This window comes from Athene noctua, chromosome 2 (genome assembly GCF_965140245.1).
Source record: "Athene noctua chromosome 2, bAthNoc1.hap1.1, whole genome shotgun sequence".
In the NCBI taxonomy this organism is placed as follows: domain Eukaryota; kingdom Metazoa; phylum Chordata; class Aves; order Strigiformes; family Strigidae; genus Athene; species Athene noctua.
The window spans coordinates 124,728,095-124,753,337 of NC_134038.1; the positions used below are offsets into that span (position 1 = coordinate 124,728,095).

General features: G+C 36.8%; 1 protein-coding gene across 2 annotated transcripts; it reads left to right on the top strand.

The window, feature by feature from the left end:
- Positions 1-997: 997 nt before the first annotated feature.
- NSUN6 (NOP2/Sun RNA methyltransferase 6) lies at positions 998-25,243 on the top strand. 2 transcript variants are annotated; one of them, XM_074900187.1, is made up of 14 exons: positions 998-1,382; positions 3,194-3,298; positions 4,587-4,695; positions 5,360-5,515; positions 6,198-6,254; positions 7,148-7,227; positions 8,514-8,623; positions 11,353-11,506; positions 13,154-13,235; positions 15,558-15,677; positions 18,535-18,679; positions 20,516-20,664; positions 21,633-21,758; positions 24,628-25,243. In XM_074900187.1, exons 3-14 carry the CDS (start codon positions 4,621-4,623, stop codon positions 24,838-24,840), a joined length of 1,467 nt encoding a protein of 488 aa, XP_074756288.1. In that variant the 5' UTR covers positions 998-1,382; positions 3,194-3,298; positions 4,587-4,620; the 3' UTR covers positions 24,841-25,243. The 2 variants fall into 2 exon arrangements, with proteins under 2 accessions (XP_074756288.1, XP_074756289.1); XM_074900188.1 differs by lacking the exon at positions 6,198-6,254 and having other exon boundaries at positions 3,210-3,298.

Consider the following 25,243-nt stretch of genomic DNA (forward strand, 5'->3'; position numbering starts at 1 on the left):
TGATGAAGAGCCGAGGGCTGCGGGGCCTGGCGCGGCCGGGGCAGAGGAAGCCGCCCCGCGAGGCGTGTTTGTCTCCCGCCCGGAGCAGAAGCAGCCCCAGCCCCGGTGGTCGGCCCGGGAGTGTTGCCGGTCTGCGCTGGCCGCGGCCTTCTCCCATCCCCGTGTCATTAGGCCGGGCGGTGCTGTGGCTGCTCCATGGCCTTCGTTACGGTTAGGAAGGGCTGGTGGTTTTTAGGGCACTTAGTCCTTTCCTGTATATTAAATCGTTTAAAGCGAACTCGCTTTCAGTTCTGTGCTGAAGGTTCTTGCATATTGAACTCTTGTCGGGGGGTCCCGGTTTCCTCAGGCGGCAGCACCGCGGGGAGGGTCGGCAGAAGAGCACGAACCCTGCTCCGCCTTAGCGAAGGAATCCGCAGGCACTTACACGCAGGAGGGGTGGAAACACAAACCCTGTTATGTCAATCCACCCGGCAGCATTTAAACTCGCTTGTACGGAAGAAAAAAAAAAAAAAAAAAGCACTGTCAGCAACGTTTTCTCATATGAATTTCTTTATATACTGGAACTGTATTTTCAACTCGCGGTCTGAGCTACTGCGGCGTTCCAAACCTTCTTGCCCCGTAACTCAGAGACACGCCGCTCCACCGCAGGCACCTGCCGGCAGCGATGCGGGCGGCTGCTCGAGACACGGACCGCAAAACCTTCGCCAGAGAGAAGGACGCTGCAACGCCACGGCCGCCTGCAAGCGGCGACAGGTCCGGTAAGCGCCCCCGGGCTCTGGGCCGGCCCTACTGCCGCCCTCCCGTGCCCGGGGGGAGGCCTCCGGCGCGAGCCGGGCGGCGCCGTCACCGCCCCGTGGCAGCGCTGCGGCGTTTGTGACTCCATAGTAACAGGCGAGCCGGCACCGCCCGGCGGCCTCCGACCAATCCCCGGCCGCCGCGGAGGCGGGACTTCCTGCCGCTGCCCCGGAGGGGGCGGGGTCGGCCTGGGGCGCGGCCGTGGGTGCGGGAGCGGCGGCGGGTCGGGCCCCAGAGGCGGGTCGGGGGCCTGCGGGCCGCTGGCGGAGGGTGGAACGCGGCCAGGCCCCTACGTGCTCCGTCCTTCTCGTGGCGTTCCGGGGCCGGTTTGGGTCTGTGTCTCCCTCGGTGTCCGCCGGGGCTGAGGGGGCGGTGGCGGGGCGTCCCGTCCCGCTGAGGTCCCCTGGGCCTGGCTTGAGCCTCCGTGCAGGGCTTCGGGGAGGCTGCGAAAAGAGCTGTTGCTTCCCCACACTTGGTGTTGTCGATAAGGCGACAGATGGAGGAATAAAGGAGCCGCAAGATTCCGCTCCCCACAGCAGTGAGCCGACTGACTTTCTTCCTCCTGTGGGAAGAGGTCGGCAAAGGAGGTTTGAAAGTTTAATCTTACTCGGTATCTCTGGGTGTTGGCTACGTTTGACAGCTCGCAGTGCTTATGTGTGTAGTTAGATCAAAGCCCTGGTCCGGCATCGCGTCCCTCGAAACAGCTCCCAGCTGGGGCACGGGGAAGTCTGTAAGGAGGTGGTAAAAAGGGCGTGATGCTCCCTCAAGGACTCTTCTGAAGTCTGTCAAGCCTTTCCTGGAGCGAGGTGTACCGCACAGCATGTCATGTCTGTGGGAAAAATTACCTCTGGTTTTGAACCTGCTTCTTGCTCTGTTGAAGACTAGCTCTTGTGTTTGAAGGGGTGCTGGACAGTCTCCTTCGTCAGCCTTTCTTCTTGCCGTATCTGCATTTATAAGCTGTTATCCTATCCCACTCAACTATGTTCCCCAGCCTGGAAGATTGAAAACTGTTTAGTCTTTGCTTACTTGAAAGCCATTCCCTCCTTATAGGTCATCACTTTCCCCTGAACTTTTCTAAGCTGCGTTATATCTTTTCCGAGATAATGGGACCTGAAAGGACACGCATACACGACAGAACCTGCAGGTTGTGTAGCTGTCCTCTGAACAGTTGCGTGGTCTTAAAATTTCCAGGCTGCTTACAATGATTTTATTATTTTGACTGCTCTTTTTAACCGAGAAATTGCTTTTCATTTGTGTGTTGTTTCTCTCCCTGAACTATGCACAATGATAGTGGGTTTCTTGTATTTGTCATTGGAATGTATATGTTGAGTCTGCATACCTTATGGTTGTCGTGACAGAGCGGCTCTTCTGAGGTAACATTTCATACCAGGCCCTATGAACTCATCCGGGTCAAGTCTCAATTTCTCCTAATACATGTTCCTTGACTTCCTAAAATGTTCATTGACTGTGCTTAAAAGCACAGATGTGGCATCACACTTCACAATGAGAAGTCTCCTTAGTTTTATTCTCATTTTTCTGTAGGTTTTCATTATATTGGAGGCATTTTAAAATACTTGCCATCCTGTTTAAGATAGTGGTTTTAGACACGTTATAACTCTTCTATTTTGGTATGAAATTTCAAACCACTTTCAGGCCTGCATTATTGTTTTGTTAATTTGTTTCATAGTACTAGCTTCCCTTTTATAACACATTTAGGGAACTTCATTACAGTTCTGTCCTTTGTGTGCAGTGTTTTTGACCAAGAGTTTTTGGGTTTGACCACCTACTGGCTCTTGCTTCATAGTAGCCCTCAGTCACATTTTAAAACTGAGGTAGAAACAAGTCCTGTTGCCAACATGCTGTCAGATCAGTGGTTGGTTTTCCATGAAGAAGTGTAGTTGTGACATAACATCACTCATTCTGTGGAATTCTGCGGTTGTCATGAAATACCTATTTAATGACCTAAAAATATACCTTCATAATGTTAATACTGAAGTTACTTGTAGGGCTCATAAATAACACATATTTCTACCAGTTTTCAACTGCTTGCTTGTTTTCAGGATTCAAATTATTTTAAAAATTCACAAGTGAGGGATTTTTTTAAATGCTAGTTTATTATGCTTCTGAAGAAAAAACTTTCTAAATGTGAGCCATATGGAGGGGGTGGTAGGGTGGTTTTTTGTTTGCTGTTTTTTTTTTCCCTGTAATGTAGCTGTCCTAGGACAACAGCTCAGAGGCACGATATGTCACATTGTCTGAAATGCTAAAACTGAACTTTGGTAATTTTGGTTGTAATATGAACTATTGTAGTAATATTAGAGTTAGTAGAAATATCAAGGTAAATTCTTTTGGGCATTTTGTTAGATTCTAAAAAAAATGTTAATTAATTGCATTACAGTTTCTTTCTTTCAAAGGCTGATAATGTTGGGAATCAGGCTTTGAAACTCCTACCCATGAAACTGAATATTGCCTTTGTCTGCAGTCAAAAGTTAAGTCTAAAAAGGTAATATTCTTCTAGCATTAAAACTTCTACTGATTCTGAAATATGAAAAAAAAATTGTGAGGGGTTTTGTATGTTAAAAGTGACAAATAGCTTCTTATTCAAATAGAATGAATACCAAGATTTATGATGAGTTTTCTCAAAGTGTGTTTAATCCAATGAAATTGTAATATTTTTGTATTCAGGTTTTCTTGCTATGGATAGAAAAATCTCACTGATGGGGATATGTTCTCACTTTCCTTCCATTTAAGTTGGTGTAAGCAAACTATTAAATTTTTAGAAAGTCTCATTTCAGACTTTCTGAAGTATATATAATCTTTCACAATATAGGTAATACTAGGGTGGGCAGATACAATTTGGGAAGATAATTGGATTTTATTACCTACAGAGAATAGTTACAAAGAATAAAAGCTGCATCAGGGCTGAGCTACAGTAGGGTCTTTATAGCTGGGCTTTGCAGAAGAAATTAAAAGCAACATCTGGAAATTTCCTGAACCTTTTAAACACTGTAATCTTTCACGAGACAGTTTGAAGATTTTCAGTAAGAATCGGCAAAGCTTCTGTTGCCTTAATGCTTCACTGTTTCTACTGTGAATTAAGCAAACACAGACTCAAGAGAAAAATGTTACTTATAGTCCTTTAATTTTTTAAGTATATATGGAAAAAATAAAAATAATTGTCCACAGTCATGCACATGTCCTCCTGTTATGAAGTTTGGCTAATTTGAACTATGGAGGAAACCTAAGAAGTTAAGCTTCAGAAAAATAAGTTTCACAGGGAAGAACTAGATTATCTTTAAAAATGAACAAATATGATTATGTAATAGAGTAAGAATTTCAGAGATGGGATTTAGAAGAGTCAAAGCTAAGTTCTGTGAGGAGCCTTTGTGACTGAATTCTAGGACTGAACAGCAAGTTCTCCCCAAGGATAGCTCAGGGAACTTTAACAGAACTGGATTTAGAGGTGGTGACACTTTCTTCACATTTCAAACACTGATACTGTAGCCTTGGAAGGTATGGCTGGGAAGGATGTGACAGCAAGGAAACCAGTAGCTTCACTGTAAGATGGCTGCAAATGCTAAACATGTTAATGAACGTATTGTGAAATGTAGTTAACAGTAGTGTTACAGTCATATCCTGAGCAGTATTTTGAATTTTGAGTGCAGTAAAATTGCATTATTAAAGCAGAGTAATCAGAAACTGCAGCTTAGTTTGTGGGTACATCTTATATTACATTTATAAACTTATAGAATATGATAAAAACTACTAAGAAAATGTTTTTCTTATTTCAGTTCTTTACTGGCAGATTTTAAAAGCTAAAGGAAGATGTCTTTTTTCCCCAAAATCTCTTTCCAACATGAAGTTGAAGAGTATCTCATCAAAATGTTCAGAAATAATGAGGTATGTGAAAGAGATACTACTAATCATCAACAAATATTCATTAATTAAATACTGTTAATATTTCTTTAATATTTTGTGTGATGTTAAAACCTTAAAATAAGTATTGTCTTCACATAAATATATTTAAACTAAACTTAGCATAAATCTTAGACTTCAGTTTTGAATCCCACTGAGGGACGATCACAGAGAAAATTAACCCTTATTAAGCACATAATATTGACAAGAAATACTCCCTTACCCCAGTGTAGAACCAAAAATACTACAATCAATTAATTCCTAATGTCAAAGGTCACAAAAATGATGGTTTTGTATATCGATACACGAGTTATGAATTCATAATTTTGAATCTACTCTTCCATCTCCTTAGGACTGTTTTTTATACAGTGTCAGAGCTCGCTAGCAGCTACTTTTGGTACTTGCTGCAGCCTGTTTACAATGTACAATGACCTTGCTAATATGACTGTTTTTCCAACAAGTCATTTTAAAGAAATTTATGAGGTTTTCACTGGAATTAGGCCTCCAGACATAGACATTCCTCACTATTGCACACGATGCAACCATATTCCTCCCATTTCTACAGAATGTTTATTCAGTTCTTTTTTAGCACTGGTAAGAGGCTGCTGTGTGACTCTTTTTAATATAAAATCTCTTCTTTCACTTTCAGCTTATCACTGCTTTAGGTACACAGGAAGCGGAAAGTAAATATCAGTCTCTGTTAAGTCATCTATCTCATCCACCAGGTTTCACAACTGTTAGAGTTAATACCCGCTTGGCCTCAGTGAAACACGTGAAGAAATTGCTGTTTGAAGAGATCCAGAAGGTTTGTGCAATTTCTGTGTTACAGCAAAAATAACAGGACGTTTCATCTTGTGCCTGATTATGAGAGCTTTTCATTACTGGGAATTATTCCTTAACTTAATACATGTCGACCAGTATTAACATTCTCCAATCATACTGATTTCCTGTCAGCATTAAATGTTAAATGAAGATTCATTGTCTAGCACTATTCCTCATCTAATACGTCCAAGAAAGGCAGTAACAGAGGGAAAAGACAGATAGGATGGGGGTGCTACTCTAATAAATACTGTAGGGGCACCATAAGTCTAGAGAAGATGGTAGAAAGAGATAAAAGCTGTAGTTCAGTGTGCTGTGTTCAGTATGTTTAGAACATTTTTATTTAAGATTAAAGGAGAATGGCTGTATGTCTCATTGCACAAACTGTTTAGGAAAGTGAGAAAATCTGTATGTTTTAGAAACAGGAGCCAGTGATGCCCTGCAACTGCTGCATTTTCTTTTTTAAAAGCTGTTTTTAATCTTTATATCATTTTCTGGATTTTTACTTAACTTGCTTAAACCATTTTTTATCTGATAATATGTAAGCTGTTATATTTAAGTAGATTATTTTGAAATTCTATCCTAGATCTTCACTCTGTCTAAAAAGATCCAGTTCTTTAAGTAAATTATTAATGCTAGTGGGTGTACAGGGAGCTATTGCATGACAGGAGCCAAGACATTTCTGCGATGCAGAGGCAGTTGACAGTATTCTGCGGGCTGGAATGGTAATGAGTTATGCTAATTTTAGCTTGATTGTAGAAATCTGGAAGTGGGTATTGCAGCAAAATTTTGCTTCAAGGGAAAATGCTTTGCTGAAAACTGAATTGAGTGGCTTTTCATAAACTTTTTGTATTTTGAATTGCGGTCATGTTAGAAAAGGAAACAACGTGACAGTTTTGAACAAAAGGACACTCATGGATTGGTTTCTTTCTTAAGATAAGATACTATCAGGTGCAAACTAATTCATGGTTTTGCATAAAAAATATACAGGTTATATTTTAGAAGGCTCAGGTGAGAAGACATTGTCTTTTCAAAGTTCAGGAACAGTTTTAAAATGGCAAGCTCTCATTTTTTTCAACTATACACCCAACTCAGCTCTGAGTACCCAATCAAAGTTAAGCTGAAAAGAAAAATAAAAACTATGACCAACCTGGCATATTAAGTAAGATAGGCAATACATGGGTAGAATTAAACAGTGGTTTATAATTAATAACATCAAAAAGATATACAGATTAGACCCAAGCTTCTCTGGTGGTATTACCGTGGTCTGATGACAACTCAACACAACTTTCTTCCACAAGAAAGCAAAAAACAGTGGTAGGGTTGTGAGCATCTGAACACTGTTCCACTTCCTGAAGTCGGTTCTCAGTGAATCCCTTTGTGGCCTTGTTACTTCTCAATTTATTAAATGTTTAATCTTTTATACCAGTAATTTTGGTATGGAATGTCTCTTTACACACGATTTTCCAACATCTCTTAACTGTTTTCACTACCTTTTTTTTTTTTCTGTACTGTACAGCTATAAATTACAAATGGAAAAATAGTTTTCAATCTCATTAAGTACTTTAATATTAGTTTTTTATTATTGCTTAACAATTATGTTCTTTTAATGAAACAGCAATTTAAAGGACTATGTGTTCCAGTTCTTGAGCACCCGAAACTCCAGGACGTCTTATTAATTCCTGTCATTGGACCCAGGTTTGAAATTTTTGGTCTTCAGTGTTAAAATGTCACCACATATATTTTCCTTATAGATTTCTTGTTGAACAATTATGCTAACTAACACAATTGCATTTATATTAAGAACTAGTGGACAGTCCATATCCTAACCAGATCACAGCTTTAGTCCTTAGAAGATGTAAGAAAGCATAGAGGGAGTTCTCTCCTTATTTATGAAATTACCTTTTATAGGGAAAATGCAACATAAGTACATCCTCTTTGGAAAGCCACGTAGGCAGCAGACAGAAGAACCAAACTTTTGTGGTTGAATACAGAACTATAGCTTAATGCAGGCAGTGTTTTCTTCCACTGGAATCAAGTCTACTGGAATCACAGAATCACGTAGGTTGGAAAGGACCTTGAAGATCATCTAGTCCAACTGTTAACCTAGCACTGACAGTTCCCAAATCAAGCAAGACTTGGGAAGACTGGGTCAATAAAGCTGAGAGGGTTCCTGAATTTCATCCCCTACAAAATGCCTATTCATTCTTCATTCTTAAGATATGTTTGGATATTTCCTATGTTTGGATATTTCCTATGTTGCATCTGTGTCTGCCCCTATGGAGTTTCTTCACTGTTTTACTGAATTCACTGATGAACATTTTATTTAAAGTACCTTGTTCATAATGAAGACTAACATACTTCAGATTCAGTTTATATCATGATTAGGTGGAGATTGGTAACAAGTGGTACTAGTTTGTAAACAATGTACCGTCTAAAACAGCATTTAATACTTTTAGTTATTCTCCATTCATTTAGTTCTCTTTTTTAGCACCTTTTTCTGAATATTCTGTTCTTTTTATATTCAAATATGTTTACACTTCAATAAGTTCTAGTAACTGTCTTCTTCACAATTCTTTCTGATAAAGTTTCCCGTTATACTTTATTGTAGAAATATTTAACAGTTGCTAAACACAAAAAAAATCTCTTTACAATCATCTGGCCTAGAAAGGGATAGAGGATTATTTCTCTATCCTAGTAAAATTCATTTGTATTCCTGTGTCAGGTTCATCATAGTAGCAGAATGTGTCAGAATCTGCTTTATTCTGAGGACTGGTTTCCTTCTTGGCTATTTTCTTTGATTCCTCTGGGACTATAATAAATCTTTTAAAGTTAACACATGATAGTTAACTATTTTGTCTATTGTGACAAAACCAGCATTTATGAACTAGAGTTTACTCTAGTTTACTTGGGGGGGTATTTGGGTTTTTTTCAGTATACTTTTTTTTTTTTTTTTTTAACTGAACTACATTTTGTGTTTTTAGGCGAGATTTAAAAAAACATGCATCTGAAGTCATTGTTGGAGCCCACTGTGGATATGCAGTACTTCGAGGAGCACATGTTTATGTCCCTGGAATCATATCTACCTCAAGATGTAAGAGTTCTTAAATATACACAATTAAGTTGTAAAGAGGATGGAAAAGATGTCACCCCTTGATGACAACTTCCAATAAATATTAGCGACATTAATTTTTTTCTATTCACAGCTGAAATTAATTTTGTTGTAATTTATGGTAAATACATTTCTTTTTTTTTTTTTTTAGTTTTTGTGGCTTTTTTTTTTTGAGATTTTCACAATTTTTGCATTATACTTGTAATAAATTATATGTATTTCTCACCTGGCCTGTTTTAAGTTCCCTTTTCCATATGTAATTTTTAGTTGAAGTATTAGTTCTCCAGGATTTGAGTTTCTTGTTTTCATGTGAAAATCTTTTTAAAGAGCATGTTCAAAGTAAAACCTGGCTTATTAAGAATTTTTTTTACTACTGAATACTGTAACTTTTAATATGGATGTTCAGTAGAATAAACTCACAGAAGTTTGCTACTTGCCAGTCTTATTAAAAAAAAAAAAAAAAAAGAATAGAAGGAATGCCACAACGGTTACATCTGAATGTTGATTATTTAATATATACTATTTCCAGTTATATTATTTCTTCATTCACAAAAGCACCTGCCTTCATGATCCTATAAGATTCTTAAGTTACAGATCTAAAAAAATTTTCTTTTTTTATTCCATTCGCAATTCATTTGATATTATTTGTGTATGAGAGATGTAGTAAAAAGGGGCTTTTTCTATTGGTGAGAAAAATCTTCAATTTTAATGTCAGATTCTTAAGAAATGGAAATTTTTGTTTCAATGCCTGTGAGACAAGATAAAAAATCTACATATACATGCTTAGTGTTCAGTAACATATTTCTTTTTTATTTAAAGGCCAAATTAACTTTATGTGAAGCCAGTATAATTTTGGATGATTCATCTCATTATTCTATTATGATGAGATCTACTAATCATTGTGGCTCATATTATTAAACAAAGTGAGTCACGAAAGCATTTATATAGCCACTTAATTTCATCCCCTTTCAGGAAAAAACCTTTGAGAAGTTTTAAGCATGTACTTAAGTCCAATTCACTGAACAGGAATGTTTTTCAGTCTAGGACTTAATACTGAAATAAGTATATTGCTGTAGCAGTTGTTGAAACTGCTTATTTAGACAACCTCATAAATATTCAGATCCCTCTTTGAGTCAACTGGTGATTTATCATGATTGCTGCATGTTATTATGCATGCAACATCAATTCAAAGAAAAGAAAAGATACTATAAAACTTTAGGAATACTTCAGGGGAATTGCAGATAGCAAAATAAAATAAAAGGGCATGCTATTCACTTGAGGCCAAATATGATACGGCTGTATTAAGCACAGATGGTCTAACTAGGGGAAAAAAAAAAAAAAAAAAAGAGTACAGCAAGAACACACATTTAATCACTGAAATTGCAACTCAAATGGGGTAAACTAATTATCAGGGGGCTTTGAGTTAAATTAAACTCATCAAACTCTAAGCTTTATGTTTATGGAATGCCCATATAAGCTACAAAAAGCTTAAGAACTGTACACAGTATTAACGCATTTTGGAAGGACAATTGTCAGCAGAGAGTGAAATAAAATCCTTTATGTTTGAATACTGCAAAAAATCATTAGCAAATATGCTTGATGGAAGAGTTAAATTGCTGCAAGTTTTTGTTCGGTGAAGTTTAAGCAGACAGTAACAGTAGGCTATCACATAATGTCTTGTGTCACATTGTGTAAAAAGAAACTACGAAAAAAAAAAAAAAAGTGTAGTGGCTACCCAACAAATACTACCATTTAAGAATTCCAGGGCATTTGTGCATATTCAGAAGGCCACTTGAAAATGGAAAAAGAGTTTCCTAAATACAATTCAAAGAATTCTTGGGAAGCTGAACTGTCATTACTCTTACTTGTCATATCTTCTCATTGCTCCAGCCAGTCAGACATGTCAGAAGCATAATTTTGTAAAAATTATTTATTGCTGTCAGTGGAGGCCTTTATTTTTAATCATATTTTTAGCCAGTCAGTGCATAGAGCTTGCTCACTCTTCTACAAAATCATCTAAACCATCCCCCTTTTCCACTGAGTTTTGTTCTAGCTCAAAAAGTTTAAGTCCTTAGGACTACACTTCTAGAGTTTGGTGTATACTTACATACTTCACTGATCTGGAGAATTTTAATTGGAGATGTAAAGCTCTTTTAGAGGATTATTGAGAACAGCAGTTGCCTTAGAGGGAAGAGAGCCACACCAGAAAAATTCTTTCAATAAGAATATATAATCACTTGTATCAAGGCAATATAGAAAAGCAGCTATAGCTATGTTCTACCTAGCTATTGAGAAGTCATTGGACAAATTTAGTACTAGTTTATTCATACAGTAAGTGTGAACCAGTGTTGTTTGATGTACTTGCGTTCTTAGAGCACACAGAGAGTACTGAATCCTGAAGAGTGAGCTTAAAACTTGTGGGTGATCACGTAGTGATAAAAAGTAAAGTGAAGATTTGTCTTGCCACTTAAAAAACCAAGACACACTGTCTGATATGTAGCCTTGTGTCTTGCAATAGCTCTGGTCACTTGGTGGCCATCGTTCACCATGTACACTTTCAAGCTTAATATCAGTTAATCTTTGATTACATTAAGAAAATTTACATTTTGCCGTGATATAGGATTAAGTAGTCTACTGAAAATCCTAAGTTATTTGGTCACTACTGTCTTGTCAAGTGTATTAATCTCAACATTTCCATTCTTTTTGTGCAGATATGAAAGCTGGAGATCTGGTCTCAGTGTATTCAGATATTGAAGGGAAATGTAAAAGAGGAGCCAAAGAATTTGAAGGAGTCAAAGTTTTCCTTGGAAATGGGATTTCAGAACTGAGTCGCAGTGAAATCTTTAGTTCAAGTGGCCCACTGAAGTAAGTCAGTAGTAACTTCAATCTACACCTACAACTTTGCAGAGGAAAGGAGGAAGATGGGAAAACACTGTGAAATGTTCTGTACCCTATGTGCAGCCACAAGATGGCTTTGACTGAGATCTGTCTTGCATGTTGGGACGTCCAGTATTTTTTGGGAAGTGTTAGTTTCTGGGAATATGATAGAATTGTGCCTCCTGCTGTCTTTTGTAACTTCACAGCTAAGGTAGTGGCAATGTGATGGCAGTTACAATTAAAGTACTACAGTAAGTATTAACAGACTGAACAGTTAGTTTCATAGTGGTATCCAGATACCAATTTACCTGAGAGGTAGGAGGAAATAAATGGGAGCCTTTTCAGAATTTATGTTTAGCATATGATTTCAGTAATACAGAAAACCAGAAGTGACAAACATTCTCACTGTGGCAAAATTTCATTTTAGTAAATTGTTCTGTACCGCTTTCCTATTTGGAAGGAACAAAAGTGCAGCCTTGTCAATTTCTCCTTCTCCTAAAAATATTTGTAGGGGTTTTTTGGTGGGGCAGAGGACAGAAGATAAGGTCAGATATCTTAAAAAAGATGTATGGCATTTACCAAGGTCGTTATCTATGTCAAGATTAGTTGCTTTTCTATTTTGTTGCCAAAGCATTTGGTTTGTTCCTCTTCTGTCATCTAAAATATATATGAAAAGCAGTGTACAAGAGCATGGACATCAAATTATGACCGAGACTTTACATCCCAAGAACAAATGACAAAAGTTCTATTAAAAAAGATAATGTTTTCAGAGGATTTCTGGTTTATTAGAGCTTAAATGTAATAGAAGTAGTGGTAGGATATACCTGTTGAGTTGATGGCATGGAATGGCAGTATGTAACACTAATTCTGGTGTCTGCAAGTTTGCTTTCTCATATCCTTCCTTCTTGTTGGACTGTGCAGTGCATATGCAAAATAATACTATTTTTTTTTCATTTTATTATTACTCATGTTATTTTCAGTAATCCATTGTTTTCAGGCTCAACACTTTTTTCTTGTTTTTCTTTTTGTCCATTTCCTTCTATGTTTGTCTTGATGAAATCAAGCGTCAGAACTTCATCCATATTTAAAACTTTTAGGTTGCTTCTAAATTCAAGCCTTTGCTTTGCAGGCAAATCAATGTTTCTCTGTCTTTTGAAATAGAATTTCTTTAGTTATTTGTCTGAAATCTCAGGCAGTCTAGAAAAATAGAGGAGGATCTAAGTAGGAAATCATATGCTAGTGCCCTAGTGCATACATGGCTAGCCAAAAGCAGTCATGGATTGAAATGAACACATTTAAATGTGCATTTTATGCATTTCTTGACATGATCAGGGCTTGGATTAGATCTCAGTTTGTCTTATGTAAAAAAATATAAATTTGCTTTATGCAATTTTTATAGATAGTTTCAATTTATGATGTAGTACATTTTTTGTTATGGTTTACCCACCTTAATGGTGTAATTTTAAAGGATATCAGATTATAAAATTGTAAAAGTATTTTTTTTAGTTGACTTGTAAGTGCTTTCATTTTTGTAAGATTGTTTCAAGTTTCTGTTTGTAAGCATAATGATTTTAATTGAACACTCTTAATAATTGTAAATCTGACTAGTTGAAATTTTTTTTTCATGTTTTTCAGTGGGATGGGCATAAGGATGATAGAGACAGTCTACCTTAGTCCTTCGTTTGACAATGTGCTCCCTAGTCATTTATTTTTACAGGTATGTTTGTTACAAAAATAAAAGTCTGTATTATTTGCAGAATAATGAATATCCTCTAAGGACACATTAATACTTTTTATATTCATTGTGTATAATGGCACCTAATTCACTCTTTGGATTTAAAGAAAACAAAGCGTTTAGAATGAAGTCAGTATCTATGTGTAGGTGGTTTAATCATACCACATTCGATAAGGGACTTCAAAGTAACTTAAAAGATATTCACTTAAAAACTTATGAATTCTTTTTACACAGATACTCTGCATAGAACTTTTAGGGTTTGGAATCTGTCTATGACCTCTGAAATGTAAGGCTCTTTCAGAGTATATCCTTCTGTAGATAATCAGGAAAAATTCCAAATATTAGGTTGACTTGAAGAGAAAAAACATCATTTTAGCTCTAATGAAAAAAAAAAACCACCTGGACAAAATAACTATGAAAAATCTTACAGTAGAACAGCTTTCACTACCATAAAACTTGTCAGCTTCTAAAGAATGACAATTTTTAGTGTAAAATTTCAGAACTTATTTCAAGCTAGCTTTTCCTTTTGCATCTTTAATATTTGTGATACTTATATTCCTTTTCCCTCACAATAACACTAATTAAAAGCAATACTCAGACATGACAATTGGCCACCTGTGTTAAGTTGAAATGTAGGATGATGAAATCATGGAACTTTCTAGTTTTCTTAAATCAGGTAAAATTCTTTATTTTAGTTTTGGTATTGTATTTTTATTATATAAATATGATGACTTAGAAGCAGGTTTTAAAGCAAAATCAAACTGTCCAGCCATGAAAAAAATAGTTATTTTAATCTTTAAAACAAATATAAATTTTATCTCAAATAAACTGTTGTTCAGAGATATTCTCTGAAATTCTGTTATCTCATTTGATTTGTGTAACTATCACTCAAGAAGGTAAGCCCTTTATTACAGTGAATTGTCTTAGTCACTATTTCTTTTGTCAGAAGAGACAGTTCAGCAGATGAGGCGTTTTTATGCATATATTCTGTTTGTAATTGATCTTAGTATTTTCAAATCGGCATCAATGCTGTCTTCTGGTGTGGGCAAAGGGTAGTTTATCAAGCAATATGTTTTCTCATGGCTGGCAGTAAATGAGAGGCCTTTTCTTACCTGATTCAGTTTATCAGAGGAACAGACTTCTTAGAGAAACAGGTTATTTGAGAGATTGGTGCACATGAGAATTTAGATCATATTCAACTTCTTGTCCACCAGGATGCCCAGGGCCTTCTCTGCAAAGCTGCCTTCCAGCCAGTCAGCCGCAGTCCATATTGGTGCATGGAGTACACCAGGTGCAGGAGTTAGCACTTCTGTTTCTTGAGCTTCACGAGATTTCTGTTTCTCCATTTCTCCAGCCTGTCAAGGTCCCTTTGAATGGCAACACAACCTTCCAGTTTATCAACCACTCTTTCCAGTTTTGTATCCTCTGTAAACTTGTTTAGAGTACACTCTGTTCTGTTATCCAGGTCCCTAAGGAAGAGGTTAGACAAAATTGGTGCCAGTGTCCACCCTGGAGTATACCACTATTGACTTGCCTCCAGCTGGACTTTGTGCCACTGATTATGACCCTTTGAGCCTGACTTTTTTGACCTGAATTTGCCATGTGTGAGATAAATTATTATTCGTTTTTTTGAACACTGTGGCATGGAACTTGAAACTGTGCCAACCAAAGACAACATGTAGTAAAGACAACTTTAGAAGGTTTTTATACCTTTGTGTTGAACCAAGTTAGAACAGAATCTTTCAGAATATTTCCATATTGTGTAAGATCAATACTGTGCACAATTATTGCATATTATTTCTCTTCAGTGCATTTGTTCTGTTTATACAATTAATAGTGCAGTTCAGTTTCTTGGTACCTTAATTCAGCAAGTGTAATCTCCTTCCTATTGATCTTACTGCTCGTTACTATACTACACCAGTATGTTAATATAATAAATGTTCTAATAAACAGATCAATATAGAATATTTGTAATATACAGAGCTGCTCTCTGTCTGTGATAATATCAGTTTATTTTATTTTTAACTTTTAGCACTGTAGTCCCCATAGTCATGAACCCTTAAACTTTAGTCATAGATACTCATATATAGCTTTAAATAAAAAAGGAGACATTGGAGACTTCCAACCTATACTGTCTCTTTAATATAATCCCAGTAGTTCATTTTCTGTTAAGGAACTGACAGCAATATCATAGGTATCTTCACTGCTGAATGAATTTTTGTTTCAATGAGTTTGTCATTCCTTGATGCAGGACTTGACACAGGACATAAGGTTTGAATTCTCCCATGTTTGTTTTTATGATAGAACTTGCCTTCTGTGGTTGTGAGCCATATTTTAAACCCTCAGCCAGGAGAGAGAATTTTGGATATGTGTGCTGCACCTGGAGGAAAAACAACCCATCTTGCAACACTAATGCGTGACCAGGTAAGAGCAGTCACTATCTCAGTGAAGAAAGTCTGACCACTGTTCATTTGTACAGCTTTGCTGTCAGAATGCATAGATGATTTACAACAGCAAACAATTAATATTTGAATGTTTTGGTTACCAATATATTTTGCTACACATCAGAGTTAGTGAAATGGGCATAGACTATCAAATAGTCACCATCCTGTTTAAAACCTTATTTGCTGCAAATTGACCTGTTGAAATGTGTTTGATTTCACTTTTTAAATGTTATTGAATTATTTGTAATGGAAGAATTCATAGCATGTGGGGCATAGTTATTCAGGAATATGCTGGATTTATGAAGCTGAGAATACATGGAAATCAGGAGTTACTATTGTGTGCCAAAAGAATGCACAACTCTGTACAAAAACATATTTAAAAAGTTCCTAATCCAACTAACTTTCTTCTCGGTAAAAATTATCAATTACGCAGTACAGATAGGATCTTAGACTGAATTTCTAGCCTGAGTTTGTCATTCTAAGGTAGATGGTTGCAACCCCAAAAATATAAGAAAATAACAATATGAGAAGAAACAAAAACAATGTTTAGAGAAAGACAAAGGAAAATAACACACAAGCAAAAAAGAATGTAGATATAGGAATAACAATTTGCATATATTAAATTGCTATATGCAGAACAAAAGGCAGAAATGCAGACTACTCCTTTCTAGAAGAGAGGGGAAGAATGTGTAATGTTTCCTCTAAAAAATGTTGTAAGGCATTATTATTTTCTTTGGAATAAGGTTATTATAATATATCAGATTATTTAGAAATCTTGCAGTTAAATTATGCAGTAGTTCAATGGTTGTCTGTGCATTAATGGGAAGGTAGAGTGGGTAATGATGTGAATGTATTTAGAAAATACATATATTCAGTTCTGTGACTGTTTGCTTATGGAAATGTTTCTTCCCTCAGTATAGAAAGTTTGTAAACATGCATTAAACATGCATTAGATAGTCATTAGACATTCATTGGATAGATTTATAGAGCTTCCAGTAAAGAATTTCAGTGTGATGAATAAAGGAAGTCTGTAAAAGCATATATTTCTCTCATGGATTCATTTACACCTATACCTTTTCCACCTGTTTATGTACATTTTGTATAACTTTACATAACTGTTTTCCTTAGTCATCTTAGATATTTTGATTGTGCTTACCTTCAACTGAAGTGGTAAAGATTAAGAATACAGATTTTGAAGTTTATCGGAATTGGTTTTCCTTCTCTGAGTATATAATACTTAATTTAAGAAATGGAAAAAATATATTAGTAATTTTGCACTGCTTTTTGGTTCTTAAGTTCCATTCACAGATTTTCCATACTAAATTTCCATAGACAGTGTATTAAAACATTAACATCTCAGAATATTTGAATCAATCTTTTATTTTTTTGTGATTATAAAAATTAGTATATTGGCTTTAGATGAGATATTATTAATCTTTTTTGTTAGAAATTGGGAATAATTCAAGCTTGAGAATTCTTTATTACTGTTTGGACCCCAGACCAGACCATTGCTTTTTCTAGATGCCTTTCAGGAAATTTTTCTGGCAGTGGCTGACATTGACCAGATGGGGAAGAACTGTTGCCTTTCAGCTTGTTCTTTTTTCTGAGAGTCTCTCAGGAGAAGGACTTACCTCTTCATATCCACAGTACAGCACATGTGCAGCAAATCACTGTTTTAGCGACAGACCTACTTTTCAAGCACAGTCAGTTGTTAGTGTGCAGGTACTATAGGTTGAATGGTGATAGGGAAGAAACAGTGGCACCTGTTTTTGGGTGCTCCTGTAAGAGTTGATTTGGCTCACAGCAGATGAAGGTTGGACACAATTGACACCACAAAAATCCTTTTTTACTTCTCAGTTGTAGACCTACATCTTGGTTAACATGACATACAGTCAACAGCTTATCTTTACTAAAAGTTGGTGTTTGGCTTTGTTTTTTTTACACTGTATATCTTAGTAATGTTACCCTTCTATAAGCCTCTAGAAAGCCTTCACCATGTAGGAAAAAGTTGTCATGTTTTCTCAGCAGGTTCTGTTTGCTCTAGCAAGTCTAGTAGAGGTTTTTGGTCTTTGGGGTTTTTTTGAAGATAGTTTTACTGTTCTGGATTTTACTGATGCTACTGTTTACTTTCCTTTGTGTTTACAGATTTCATCTAGCAGATGGTGGTGTGTGTCTGTTTTGATTTATCTTGGGAGAGGAAGAGAGAAATCTTATTCTTACATAAAAGGAATAATGTGTAATTGTGACTCCACTCCTCTCATGTCTAAATTTATTTATTTACAGTATTTCCCAAAGTAACTTGAGTGACAACTGCTGCAAGTATAACAGTTCGTTATGTGCCTGAGCAAGCCAGAAGCATGGCTGTGGTCCTCATTTCCTCAGGACTGAGATGTATGTGATCATGCTTCCCACCATCTCCATGCAGATTTAAAACCTCTGGACCTATTTTACCATTTGAGACTTCTACCCTCTTTCAGATTATTACATTTTTACCTAACTTAGTGCCCAGTAAAACAGTTCAAAACAAACAAAAAGAAAGAAGCAAAAATCCCACTTGCCAGAAGTCAGACATTATAGGGTCCCTTGGGAAGTGACTGTGCCAAGCAGCTAGTGCCAGTCAGAACATACAGAGCTTCAGACTAGTATCTAGCCTAGTGTGGGTATCATGAAAAATATGGACAAACAAGGACTACTGGAGTGTGGATTTAAGAATAACAAAATCCTGTAGGGAAAACTAAGCTTCATTCATTACACTGCATATGGGGGGATGGAGGACTCAGGAACTGCACATGCATTTAATCCCTATGCTTTTGATAAAAACTTTGGGTTTTTTTCAGGGTGAAGTAATAGCCATGGACAAGATAGCTAACAAGGTCAAAAAAATCAAGCAGAACGCTGATTTGCTACGTTTGAATTGTATTAAGGCCTTTTGCTATGATGGAACAAAGGCACTTTCAGTTGAGAAGAGAGAGGATGAACAAGGTAAACAACTACTTGTAGTAGTAGCTTTTAAAAGAAAATAGTAATCCGTTTTGCACTAATAGTATTAAACCTGCCACATGTCTACAGGTCCTTGAAATCTTGGCAGATACCCAAGTTGCTTCAGCACTGTGAATGCTCTTTTATTTTCTACTCTTTGTGATTATCAGCTTCTCTGTGAAGCAAATACAAAAACTTAAACTGTCTGTCCTTACCACAACTTAATATGCTCAAAGGAAATGCATTCCTTTCCCAGGTAATATCAAAGACTGAAGAAGCCTTAAAGCTTCTTTCATGATAACATTTAAACCCATACCTGAATTGTTTGACTTAGTGCGAAAAAAAAAAATATGCAGAATTGCTTAGCTTTTCTGCCTCAGAATCCTCATCTGTAAAATGGGGTTATTAATACCTAACTCCCAGGAGTGCTGCAAGGTTTATTTCACTGATGTTTGTTCAGCTGACCAGGGGAAAGTTCTATAGAAGCACAGTGTATTATTTTAAGTTCATTTAATTTGCTTTTCTGAAGTGCTGTATTTATGATACTGGTTCTGTTCCCATGATGGAACGATTTAAACGGTATCTGCTGTCTTGATTATTTTTAGTTTGTTGTACAAAGTATGCTGTTCTTTCTCACTCTGTTTTATCCTAGTCACTAGTTAGTCTAAGTAGGAATCAGGCTGCATAATTCACCTTTTTTGTCCCTATGCAGTTATTCCTGGTTTGGAGGAATAAGGTACTTTCTTAATAGTCTTTTTATGAACATAAAATATTGTAGGTGGTATATAGTGCTTACACAGATGAACAAGAGTTAGCTGTAATACTGAGAGATCATGAAGGCTTTTCTGTACATCCCTGCAAGGAAGATGTGACGTATCTTGAACGTTGTAGTAATGGATCAGAGGTAGATAAATCAGACTTATTTTGTAGTGCTGAAACAAGATAGGTGGCAGCAGTATGAAATCACTCGCTTGTTTTCATTGGTCACCTAACGAGCGTTTGAGAAGCAGAAGGAGAAAATGAGGTAAAACATATCTATGGCTCTCTTCCTCATTGGTTATTCACAGATACACATACAGAGCCGCTTTTGTCTTCGTGATGCTGAGCTGAGGAGTCTCTAGCACTAAGGTGATAGAACTTTTTGGGCCATTGAGCCAGTGGGATTCAGATGAAAGGACAGGCTCTGCATTTAAAAGTTACATATTTCCTTTTCTATCCAGGTAATATTCAGAAATTGTTCTTGTCTTCATAGTCCTCATTTACTGATTTATTCTGCTGTGGAGACACCATGTGTCACTCATTAGAACCTGTAATATTTCATGTTATTAGAAGTGCTTTATTTTCTACAGATATATATGCATTGCAAGAAATAGTTATTCTGTAGACAGTCCAATTATTATTATTTAAGGCAGTCTTAATGGTTAACTACAGGCTCCTCTCAGTAAAGACTGGCACACAATTCAGTTATGAGGTGACTGTGGTTCATTATGGCCTACCTGTACAACTTGGTACCCAGCACCTCTGACCAATCATATTTCAACATTGTTGTTTAATTACTTTTATATTTTGCTTTCAAATTATTAAGGCTAAAAAATATTTTTGCCTAAAGGGATCATGTGTTATTTTAGCTGACAGAACTAAAACTCTTTAGTTTTCTGAGAGATGAAATCTACCACCAGCAGTGCTGAGACTTGTCTCTAGCTGAGATTACTTTTGCAGACACTATCTATAGAACATAAATGTTTTATGTCAAGGAAACAGTAACAGCTTGTCCTTATCTTTGGTGAAGTCTTAAGGAAAGAAACAGCCACATTTTACATTACTAACTGCTGTTTACAGAAGGACCTCCATTCTTACCAGAGTCGTTTGATCGAATTCTTCTTGATGCTCCATGTAGCGGGATGGGACAGAGACCAAACATGGCTTATTCCTCAACTTTAAAGGAAGTGACCTCTTATCAGCCACTACAGCGCAAGCTTTTCACTGTGGTATGTATTGATCATTGAGTAGATCAGCTAAATTGGACGTAAATGCTTTTGCAGCATAAAACTTCATACCAAAAAATGGTGTCTCATTTTCCCTACCTTTTCAGCAGTTAAAGATAGCATTAGGATTCAGTTAACGTCTCAGCTCCACTGTATCTGTTGCTAGGTGAAGTCAATTCACTAGAGCATGGGAAAGGCATATGTAAGCCAAAGTAAATAAAAAACTTTGGTTTTGTTTTTTTTTTTTTGTTATTCCTTCAGTTTCATCAGCTTTAATTTAAAATAATCGCAAGGGTCTAAGTCCGGAGCAGGCTAAAATCTTTTCTCTGCAGCAGCACAGAATCTTGTAAGTTCACTGTGTGGAACTCCCATGCAGTAGTGCTGTGAGGTACTGTATGGGATACAAGATGAGTACAAAGCCAGGAGGTCATATTACAATTTTTCATACTAGTAGGCCTGTGCTTGGGCTGATTCTGAAAGGTAAGATTTCATGAAACTTGTCTAAATCTGAATTATTTGTATTCAAAATGAACCAAAGCTTGAGAACAGCAGCACAGATAGAGCTTTCATGCCAAGTATGTGGAAATCTAATAGTTGACATCTAATATCACTGATAAAAATATTGTGTATCCATGGTGGGCAGCAGGTGATGAAAACAGAACTAATCTGTCTGGGATACGCAGAGCTATACAAAATAACAAATTTTACAAGGTGAATCATCTTAATGGCATTAATAAACTGCATGAGTTATAATGTTGATTTTGGAAAGAAGAATCTTTCTAATCCGTGGGATCCTTTACTGTATTCCCTGAGAAGAATTAGTATCCTAATGCCTTAGACAGAAAGATTTGAGTTTAATTAAGTACTAAATTTTAATATTCTAGCTTAATAGTTTTCTTGGTTAATGTTGCTCAATATGAAAGTTTTTGCATTTAAAAATAAGCTGAATTATTGTTTATTTCTTCCTGCAGGCAGTGAAATTGCTGAAGCCAGGAGGTATTTTAGTATATAGTACATGTACAATTACACTTGCTGAAAATGAGGAACAAGTTGCTTGGGCCCTGAAAACTTTTCCATGCCTCCAGCTTCAGCCACAGGTAATAGTATTTTCACGGTACTTCAACACAATCCGGTAAGCTTGTTTTGGCACTGTAAATTTACACACTATATTTACTATCAATAAATCTCACTTTCACTGCAGACAGTTTTAAGTCCTGTGGATAGAAATATCACAAGGATTTCTGAGGCTCTTTTAAATCTGTTTTTGTGTTTAATTGAGATTCAATTAGAGATTGTTGTTTCCCACTGTGTACTGTGGTTGTTTTGATTTGTACAACAGTAATTTAAAAGACAACAGAGACAAAATTTCTCTTGAAATTGTTCCTTAATCCATACCTTTTTTTTTCAAATTTACAGGAGAGGTGAACAATTTTTTATTAATGCCACTGAAGACTTGCAGAAAGGATGGGAAATAAATGGAAAGAACCTTGTGTTTTGGGGAAGGAGGTTTTTATATATATGGGAGCTAGTTTTGTGTTACGTAAAGGAATGAGGGAACAAATTTATTTCAGGCTCAGTGTTTCAAGAATGTACCTTGTCTTTTTTGGAGATAGTGTCTATCATTAGGATGTCTGGGAAGAGGTAATATATAGGAATATACTAGCATTTTTTATCTATACTGCATACATTTTAAAAAATATTTGTTGCCTTTGTTAGTAACTTGAGAGAGCTTATCGTCAGACTGTAGGTGTCTCTTTTCCTTTGCTGATGTGATGAGTTGGGTGGGTTAGTTGTTTATCATCATGGCTTTGAGGAAGTTTTAACTCTGATACATATTTAGCTTACTTATACATTCTGTGATGATTTTTATCTGTCTGTAGAAGTTTAGATGCATATTTTAACTGAAATTAAAAAAATATACACAATAGGTGTACAAGGAGAAATTATAAGACGACTGGTGAAGATTTAACAGAACCGAAGCTTTTCTTAAAAGATTTGTATGTCAGGGTTCTGTGTGCTTTCTCAGCATTCATTTACTAGGAATTTATCAGTTCCATCTGTTTCAAATGAGATTATACATTTTACCTAACAGTATAAAAGTTGTCTTCAGTAGAATGACAAAGAAAAACACAAGCCCTATTAACTCAAATGTAAGATTAATTCTGGTTTAATAGACTTTTGGCTCCCCAGTAATGTCAGTGTTGAATAAAGCACGAGTTTTCACACACAAATGCCATACCTGTAAAAATTCTTTTGTGTGTATTTTAAATGAGACAACACTGACTTGTTTACCCACAGATAGTTTATAGTATCTTAAAAACAGTTCACCAGTAATGTAAACTATGGTGATATTTTCCGGTGAACAGGAAACTTGAGTCTAGGGTTGACTTACCTCATGTTCCTTTATGTGTTTCCCATATCTTTAGTCTCTCAGTAGACACCTTATACACCCAGTCCCCTGTCTCCCACTTCCTCAGCTTGGCAACAGATTGTGGAATCATGCTGGGTAAGGAAAAACCAGGACCTGAAGCCATAGGCGTTGATCTTGTAGGTGGAGGTTACTGCATGGCAGTTGATCCTTTGTGCAGACTTACTTCCTCTTAGGTGTTTACACAGGTGATACTGTATACCAGCTTAAATGCAGTAACTTAACTGGCAGGAAAAAGGAAAAAGTAGAGGAAAAAACTGGTCTGTCTTTGAGCAAGTTGCTTGACCCTGTGTAATGCTGTTTTCACTAGACTTTTACCTTTCCATTCTTCTATTACATTACTTCAAGTTGCTACCCCTGTCTCCCTCTGTATGTTCTTTTTTTCTCAATTTGCAATGGGCACTTCTGTCTCTTACCTGGAAAGCACTGAAATCCTGCTGAGGGAAAAGGAAGAGAAGAATCTATCTGCAACCTGTTGGCTGCCCATCTTTACAGCACAGTGTGTGGTTAAGCTACTAACTTGCATCATGTGCTGACTGGATGAGCTCATGCATTAGCAAAGTGTGATGGCTGCATCATAACTATGCTAGACTAGATTTACAAAGGAGGTCTACTTTTGATATTGCAATGCCAGCTTTTGCACATTTTGTTCTATCTCCTTACTGAATGCACTGAAAGAACAATCCAACTAAGAATTAGATTTTTTTTTTTCCAGGAATCAGTGTATTGAAAAGCAGTCAACGCTACTTAGAAGAAATGCTGAGAAAAAGGCTGTGCTTTTAAGCCCTTTCCCCTCCTGAATTTTGATGCCAAATGTCATCTCCTGAATTCAGATACCTAAGCTCGCTCTTCTGTCCTTTCTCTGCCTTATATATGTACATATGTAACAGTAGTCCCATTAGTCTAATTACATGACAGAAAATCTGAAGATCAGATTTTTCTGCTGTATCATCTTCCAAAATGGTGTCACTTCAGGTAATAAAGTATTCTGGACTGGGGCATTCAGTCTCTCCAGTTGAAGTTTCTAATGCGAAGAATCCAGGTATTTCTACTACTTTTAATGAGTATATTAATAACTGACTAAGGAATCACTATTTTGGACTTAACTCATAGCTATTAGTCAGTACACAGAAGTGCTGTATCATTTAAAAGTGGCAACGTAAAATCTTTAGACCTTCCTAGTGTCTGGTGATAACAGCTTTCTTGTGATATTTCAGTCTTTTGAGTAACGAATTATTTAGACCTGAGTACCTGTCCTCAATAAGTGCTCTAAACTACTGGGCTAAAGTGGATTAGGTGCACCACCACCTCCTCAAATCACTTTGGACCTTGTATATATGCTTGTATACGTATTGACCAGATGAAGGCAAGAAAAGAAGGGCCACGTTACTTCTACATCCTCCCCTGGTGTGAATGTTACAAACGTAGTTTGTCTACCTTAGCGGTTAGGCAGCTCTGCATATACTCAGTAGAATACATTTAGGGCACTCAAGAATTTTACTGATGCTTCACTTCACTTTTCTTTGTTACTTGAAAAGGAACCTCACATTGGAGGAGAAGGCATGAGGGGAACTGGACTGTCACTTGATCAGCTGAAGCTGCTGCAGAGATTTGATCCATCTGCTGTGCCATTGCAAGAAATGGACATTAATTCTTTGCAAGATTCCAGGGAAGATGATCTGATTTCACTGGCAAATAAAGACTGTATAGGATTTTTTATTGCAAAATTTATTAAGTTGAACAGCAAATAAGCATTTAGTAATGCAACGTGAAAAAATACCTCTGTGAGTCTTAAGAAGAATTCAGGCATGAAGTGTGTTTCTTTCTGCTGCATTGTTGCCAAGCCAACGGGCTGACGGCAGGGTTGCTATGGCAGCGATAAAACCTGCCAGCTGTTCTGCTGGGAAAGAGCCACAGGTTGCAGAAAGGAAGTCATGGCTGGGGGAAGGGTAGTATCAATTTAAAGTCTCCATTTGCTTTTATATTTACAGTAGGTCAGTGCATGAATGACAAGTATGTTCACTGTCTATTCAATCTTTCCCCATGTGAGTCGCTTCTCTAGTGCAGCAAGCGTAGGAACAGGATTTCTCTGGGAGGGGAAGTAAGCTACTTTATGAAGTGCAACGTAAATAAATTACATGGGAACAATTATCA

What these genes read in the sequence shown, in the direction of transcription:
- NSUN6 (XM_074900187.1), top strand. Translation starts at nt 4,621, where the DNA reads ATGTCTTTTTTCCCCAAAATCTCTTTCCAACATGAAGTTGAAGAGTAT. An exon ending in ATTCCTGTCATTGGACCCAG is followed by an intron (nt 7,228 to 8,513) that starts GTTTGAAATTTT and finishes TTGTGTTTTTAG; the next exon opens with GCGAGATTTAAAAAAACATG. An exon ending in CAACACTAATGCGTGACCAG is followed by an intron (nt 15,678 to 18,534) that starts GTAAGAGCAGTC and finishes GGTTTTTTTCAG; the next exon opens with GGTGAAGTAATAGCCATGGA.